General features: G+C 39.1%; 1 protein-coding gene across 1 annotated transcript; it reads left to right on the plus strand.

Annotated features, from left to right (window-relative positions):
* Positions 1-787: 787 nt before the first annotated feature.
* Positions 788-7,291, plus strand: LOC100376017 (arylsulfatase G-like). The gene is made up of 10 exons (XM_006817862.3): positions 788-987; positions 2,452-2,639; positions 2,939-2,986; positions 3,480-3,611; positions 4,011-4,155; positions 4,255-4,457; positions 4,765-4,845; positions 5,088-5,326; positions 5,856-5,946; positions 6,785-7,291. The coding sequence occupies exons 1-10, from the start codon at positions 794-796 to the stop codon at positions 7,066-7,068; spliced, it is 1,605 nt and encodes a 534-aa protein (XP_006817925.1). The 5' UTR covers positions 788-793; the 3' UTR covers positions 7,069-7,291.
* Positions 7,292-7,536: the final 245 nt, after the last annotated feature.

Here is a 7,536-nt window from a genome sequence, read left to right on the forward strand (position 1 = left end):
GGGGGATCGTGACGTAGTAGCTCCGACTGCGAGAATATGTATACTTATTCTCATTCTGAATATTTTCTATACATATTTCCGTGCAAGCATTACAAGACAAAAAAGAACGTATTTCTTTAGGTTCTAACAAATAAGGACCGCAGACTTCACAAAATAAAAAAAATGGCAACGTTCGCTAAATATTGTTACCCCTTCGTTTTGCCCAGGTCTCTGACGTCATATTTCTGTACTAGCCAGTCGAGGAAGAATGTGTAAATGTGTACTTAGAATGATATCCATTGTTTTGGTTTTTGAATATTTTTTTTTTTAACTTAGCTTCCCTAATTTAGAACAAAAGTACGAACGTTTATGCATCTATTTTGGTTAACTTTGTTAGATCGTAGTCTTTAAAAAGCCATAAGAGCAAAGAATGTTCAAATCCATTTGTTTTCACTAATATAATATTGACTGCCCAAAACTTTGCTTGGCTTCCTGCTCTATGAACAAAAATAGTTGAATTATTCATTGATATGTAATGCTTTTTTTTTACAATTTGTAGCCTACCTAAGGTAGTTTCCAAGAGAGGCGTCGGATTTGAGTTGTCTGTGGAGGCTTATTTTTTGTGTCTTTTTAGTTATTTTTTAAATTATTTGACTCCAATGAGTATCCAACTCTTGGAGTGTGGCTACCGGTAGTTTCAATGCCACTCATTGTCTGTCTCATCATGTGAGTCGTCACCTGACTTTTACAGCTGGTGGCGTTTTTTTAATTTTTATTTTGACGCTGTTCAACAGTCCATATTAGAACGGGGAAGATGCTTCCGACAAGTACACTGACTGCTGTCACACTGTTTACCGTTGTTTCTGTAGTCACCGGCGATGAAAGGCCGAATTTTATTATTTTATTCGCAGACGACATGGCTTGGGGTGATCTTGGTGCGAACTGGAACCTCCCCAAAACGGCTTCAGACACGCCAAATTTGGATGAGCTCTCTGAAGGCGGAATGAGGTAATGTGGTTGCGGTGACGCTGACGGCGATAACACGAGTATCGTTACATGTAGTATATCGGGTCATGAACTGGGTCACGGTTATGGCTACTGAGATTTGATTTGGGCATATATGTTGTCAAGGTGTCCGACGAATAGACAAAGGGGGCAGAGTACAGAGTACAAATGAGGTTCAAATGCTGATTGATTGTTGGCCTGGGTGATGTTTACACTGTAAGCCCCCAGCCAGTTACTAGCTACTTAGACACGTTCACATATGACCTGGACTGTGACGGTCCCGGGACATAGTCCTATCCCTCAACACTGTGCTCGGCAACAGTATACACTTCCCCGGAAGTCGAAGATACGGCGTTTCACATGCCGTTTTCGCGTGTAACGTAAACTTGTACGCGTGATATTGTACTTGGGATATACAAATCGACGTCACAAAAATAAGATTTCCTTTTATCGAATATTAACAGACTGACATACTACTATTTGCACCATTAAAAAGGCGGGTGTCGTGCTTCACCCAACCCCTACTTCCGGGAAGATCGGTGGTAACACCATTGTGTCAACACAGGTGGCGCTATTCATTATATCGGTTGGTTTGCGGCGATCTGCGTGTCAATGTGGTAACACCTGTGGTTAGAGGGCGCTACTTATTGATCACCCTTGCAGTGCTGCCGAGTGTTGCCAGTGTTTCGGGGAAAACTGCATTCAAATATGTCTACATTCTACAAAGGTAGAAAAAAAACCTGCTCTTCGCATGACATCCGCTACATGTACCATTATCCGCCATACTCGTGTAGTTTCTGTTAAAACTTTGTTTTAGACCAGAATATGGCGGTCAGACCTCTTCCAAGTTGAGTTCATGCACGGTTACTAAAAAAGACGGTTAGGAAACGCCATTGTTAAAAGGTGTGAATCTGCCTAATCCCTCAAGGATGCGTGTCGCGCTGTGTACGCCCTCTATTGCTTGAGATTTCAAGGTCCACCATTTTGTTTCATTTTTGTGTCGATCACTTGATGTTCATCTTTTTTAGTAACCGTGGTTCATGTGAGTAAAAAGCTGAAGTCATTCTGAAGCTAAAATACCACTTTCCCGGAAGTATCGAAACTTGGTGCAAAATACTCCCGCTTTGTCATGGCGGAAATATAACATTCTAGGGGAGAAATTCCCCCTTACAGGTCACACCCTACCTTAGAAATATCGCGAATACAATATACTAGCTATTTGTTAAAAGCCAGTCTAGCCACACTTGTTTTGGGACGTCTCGAATACGGTTACTAATTAGTAACCGTGGGTGGAAGTACCTAGTGGTACATATTTTTACACTTGTCCAGGAAAGTTTTTGAACAACCCCGGGTACATTTCCCTAATAGTATCTGAAACCTCAGACTTGTAATATATGTATTACTAGTCTGAGGTGGAACAGATGTACACGCACCACGTGTTTATTGTATTTTTACATTATTTCACAGATTTACAGACTTCCACGCGGCGGCGTCTATATGTTCACCGTCGCGTGCGTCCCTCCTGACTGGTCGCCTGGGAATCAGAAACGGAATAACACAACTGGTTCCATCAGCCGCCGTAGGGGGCCTTCCACTGAATGAAACAACATTTGCCGAGGTGCTTCACGATGCTGGTTACAGCACGGCAATGATAGGTGAGTGAAATATGGCGAAATACACGCTTCCTGTGAAACGGAGAAAGCAGCGTCGTCAAAAAAGTTATCTTCAGATATATAGTCGTTTGTCATTTAGAATATACTAGTAAATCTCTCAAAAAACTTTAGTTTTATTGACGCGCGACCGCAGATCAGAGCGTTGTTGCCCTTTTCGTTTACGTCGTAGAAGTACTTTGCCCCTAGAGGGCGCGAATTCTCCGAAAGATGTATTTTTTTTTTACCTTTACGGGAACATTTTTTTAACTTCCGGTTTTATTCTTGTTTCCCCTGTATTCCAGGTAAATGGCATCTTGGAAATAATGGGAGTTTCCATCCAATCAACAGAGGTATAGTTGATATGTTTCTAAAATGTGAATTACGGACTTTGGTTGTTGCGCAGATCTATGAGTACAGAATGAGATGTTGCCAAGGTTTCATGAGATAATTCTCTGATGATTGGATCGCGTCGACGACGAATAATCCAAAAAGTTTAAGTTTGTATTTAGAGCACGTCGCATCCACATCAAAACACGCGTTCGTGCTGATCACTGTCTCGAACGTGCATAGGAAGATATATTATGCAGCGTATATTTTTTTTATTATTTTGCAGTTTTTATTACATATATCTTTGTATTATTTCAACAATCACAATGTGGTCTTTCGCGATTACCAACACTTTGAATACACTGCCAAAACATAATTTATGATTCCCAAAATATGATATATGAAAAATATATAATTGAATAGATATTTTAAAAACAACAACACATTTCTTATTCAGATTGAATCTCTGGCCGTCCTTCAGAATAATTATCATTTTTTTTTCATTTATCGTGACAGGATTTGACTATTATTTTGGTCTACCGTTCAGTCCTGACTCTGGGTGTACCGACGTGCCTGGAAGGGACATACCATCTCGGAATCCATGTCCAAAGGATCTCCGCTCCTCGACGCCGCTTTCGGGCCGTAGTGGTAGGTACTGCGCATGCTCGACTCGGAGCATCTTATTACCAATTTAAAATAGCGCATGTATGAATTGTCCAGTCATTGTCCTCGTTAATATTTGTATCGTTTTAGCTGTTTTTGTTTGTTTGAACTTTTGTTGCAAACTGTGTTCTTAAAATAATTAACAAAATATCACGTGATATTTATGGGGTTTAGGCATTTGTGGTCAAATAAAACGATCAGTTGTATTTATTATTCGTCCCAAGTGAACGTAATCGTACCTCATATTTGATGCGCTCTGTTGTCGGTCTCGGAGACTTCAGATAGATGATAGGTTATTATGTATAGTACCGCTTGCTGTGTACGTGTAGAGGGACTGTGGTAAAACTAATCTATCTGACGGTGACTATTCATCGTTTTATGTAGATTACGACAGTTTCGAAGATTGCACAGGTAATAGTGGGTACGCCTTACCACTGTATGAAAATTACACTGTAGTTGAACAGCCGTTGGACCTATGGAATCTTTCAGCTAGTTATGCTGAGAAAACAGTAAACTTTTTAAAACAAACGTGAGTATCCGAAAGAGTAAACATAAATAAAAAAAATATACCATGATGTATACAGATGACGTAAAATCACTAATTGTTCTGTTTTTTGTTCGTTCGCAGCCAAAATAGCGATAAACCATTCCTCATGTATGTTGCATTCACTCACATGCATGTGCCCCTGGGTCATGGGTCAAAGTTCACGAATATGTCGGTCAACGGATTCTTCGGTGACACCTTGCGAGAAATGGACAATATTGTCGGTGACATCATGTCTACACTGCGAGCCATTGGTAAAGAGGACAACACGATGGTCTGGTTTACTTGTGAGTCGAAGCATAGTGGTCGAAATAAACCATACCTTGACACACAGTCCATCTATCATGCGATGGAGGGGCTGTGCTTGACATGGATGAACATGATGGTTACAGTTTAAATAATTACATGCAAAATATTTCACTGAATATTATAATGACGTACTCGTAAGAGAATATTTATTTTTTAGTATAGAGGGGAGCAAACAATTGAATACATTATGTAATACATAAGTCCGAAAACAAAACAAATAAACAAATGACTGAATATTACAACAACAACAAATCACTACAAAGCGTGTACCTGTTTTTGTTGCAGCTGACAATGGCCCATGGGTAATCAAGTGCCAATATGCTGGCAGTCAGGGACCTTACATTGGTAAATGGCAAGAAATATATGGTACGTATCATAAATAAATTATTCACCAGAAATCGGTGTCTTTTCATAGTTGTTATTTGTGTTTTCATCAGTATAAGAAATCGTTATTTAAATAATAATATACTGATCATTATGATATAAATGTGCATTGATAATTAATAAAATATGATAATGAATGTAAATACATGTATACAAATGGCATCATTGTATTGGAATTATTCTATCGGACCCAATTACATGTACGTCTTTCGCTCGTATGATAGGAGGTGGTGGAAGCACTGGAAAGCTGACCCCGTGGGAAGCAGGTCACCGTGAACCGGCGTTAGTTTACTGGCCTGGGCGTATAAAACCAGGGCAAGTATCGGATTCTTTACTCAGTGCAATGGACATATTCCCTACCATAGCAACCATAGCTGGTGTTGCCATGCCTGCTAATAGAAAGTTTGATGGTATAGATATCACAGAAGTGTTATTCGGTGGTAAACGAATCTATGATGGGAGGGTAAGTTTAAGGCATAATTTCATCAACGGTCATTTTTTTAATTATTGTTGCGTATAATTACCATTTTTGACCCAAATACCGATGATTCAATGACACAGAGTCGCACAACTGTCAGGAAACATGACTCGCGTGATCATTGTGTAGCCTCGCGCGATTATGACGTAACATGACGCGTGCTCGCGTTATTACGGGTAACCTGGACAACTGGGTGTACCAATATGATTTAATCAAAAAGTGTATTTAGAACTATGCAGGTTTTGTAACAGTTGCACTTTTTTTACATTATTAAATACCAGAATTCTTTGCTCTTATAATTTTTACAAGAAATAAATGTGGTTAATTTTTCTTTAATGATTGAAATCATTTGGATATAATCAATGGATTTTCAAAGGAATATACTATAAATTATGTGCGCTTTAAATAACGGCATGGAACAACCTAATCACTAGTCTACCAAATGAACAGTTAATTTGACATCAATTTATAATCGGAGCATGACTGTATCTTCATATTTGTATTTCCGTATTAGGCGTTATTTCATCCAAACAGTGCCTCGTCTGGTACCATGGGTGACTTAAATACTGTACGAGTAGGAAGGTACAAGGCGCTATATCTCACAGGTATGTACCAACTTGTATCTAATATGTATGAAAATTATTGAAATATTTTATGTTTTGACATTTTCAAGGTTTCTAGTGTTATTTACAACAGGACACAACACCCTGTTGCCGATCTTGTCGATTATAGCATGCTATGATACGTCACATCATGTCACACCACCTTACGTTACGTCACGTCACGGCACGTCACTGCAATGTGATGTCCTGCTTTGTTCTATATATTCTCGTTTCATGGAGCAAAACACCCATACACTGAGAAAATGTTGCAATATAATTCTTGAAGTGTGTTTTATTTTTGTGGACGTAATTCATGCTTCTCCGGGGTCCTGCATTTCATTTTTATATCACAAGTCCCAGATTCAATTTCACAGTACATATATTGGCCGCGAGTAATATAAAGCATCTTCGAATAGGAAATAAACACTGTCGCGCCGCGTCCTGTTCGATATGGGACACATAGCGACGTATACAACGCGTGTAAAATACATTGTTTATTTACATGAAATTCGAACACGCGCTGCGCGACGACCACCGCGTTTTAACGATTGCACTTAGTACTGTTCCAAGCGACTATAACAACGCACGCTTAAAACACAAAGGCTCATGGGTAGACGTTTGTTTGTAGACAACGACAAGCTATGACCGTCTGCCTCGTGCGCAGGTGACGACTTCCCCGCTTTAATTCGGAGCCAAGTTCTTCCATAAATCGATTTTCGTCCGTTTTTGCATTCTCTGTAATTATAAATGATGCATACTACTGAATAATACAAATATATTTAAATTACAGATTGAAATCATAATGTAATATATCGGTAATCATAATTCAAATTTATTCCAGGTCAGGATTTCGCTCCTGCCGCTGCATGCGGTGGTAAGACAGGTCCAGTACAATGGCATAGCCTTCCGCTTATATTTAACATTGACACGGACCCAGCAGAGAGTTCACCTCTGAATCAAACATCGGCGGAGTACAAGGCAGCACTCGGGAATATACAGAATGCATTGATATTTATCATGGATGATATTGCCAATGACAACACAACAATAGCAAACTGGAACACTGAACCGAGCTGCAAACCATGCTGTAATCCTAATCACGTGGCATGTCGATGTAAAGACTGACGTCACTCTCCATTTTGCGTGGACAATCTTAGGTCACGTACTTCAGATATGTTTTACTAGATAGTTTTATGAAGCGTTAAGTTCCGCTTGAGCAATTAATTGTAAAACATTTTAATATTTTGTGTACTAAATTGTGAAGGGGAAGGGAAGCTGACCCGCTATATTTTAATAAAAATTATACCTCATTACGATGATAGCATTTACGTCAAACGTAAAGACAAAATGCGACCTGACTATACTAATATATCTGCGGGTGTTATATCACGGTTACATCTACACAAACTCAGCATATGTCACATTGTATGGTGCCGTAATTGATAGCGGTAACTATGACAACGTCCTCATCAACGCATACATGTAGAAATATGCATTACAGTAAATCGATATCCAATTTAATAATTATAATCGTGATAATTACAAGAACATAATACAATGAATAACCGATAAACAACCACACATTTAGAAACG

This window comes from Saccoglossus kowalevskii, chromosome 16, assembly GCF_978046115.1.
Source record: "Saccoglossus kowalevskii chromosome 16, keSacKowa6.1, whole genome shotgun sequence".
Lineage (NCBI taxonomy): Eukaryota > Metazoa > Hemichordata > Enteropneusta > Harrimaniidae > Saccoglossus > Saccoglossus kowalevskii.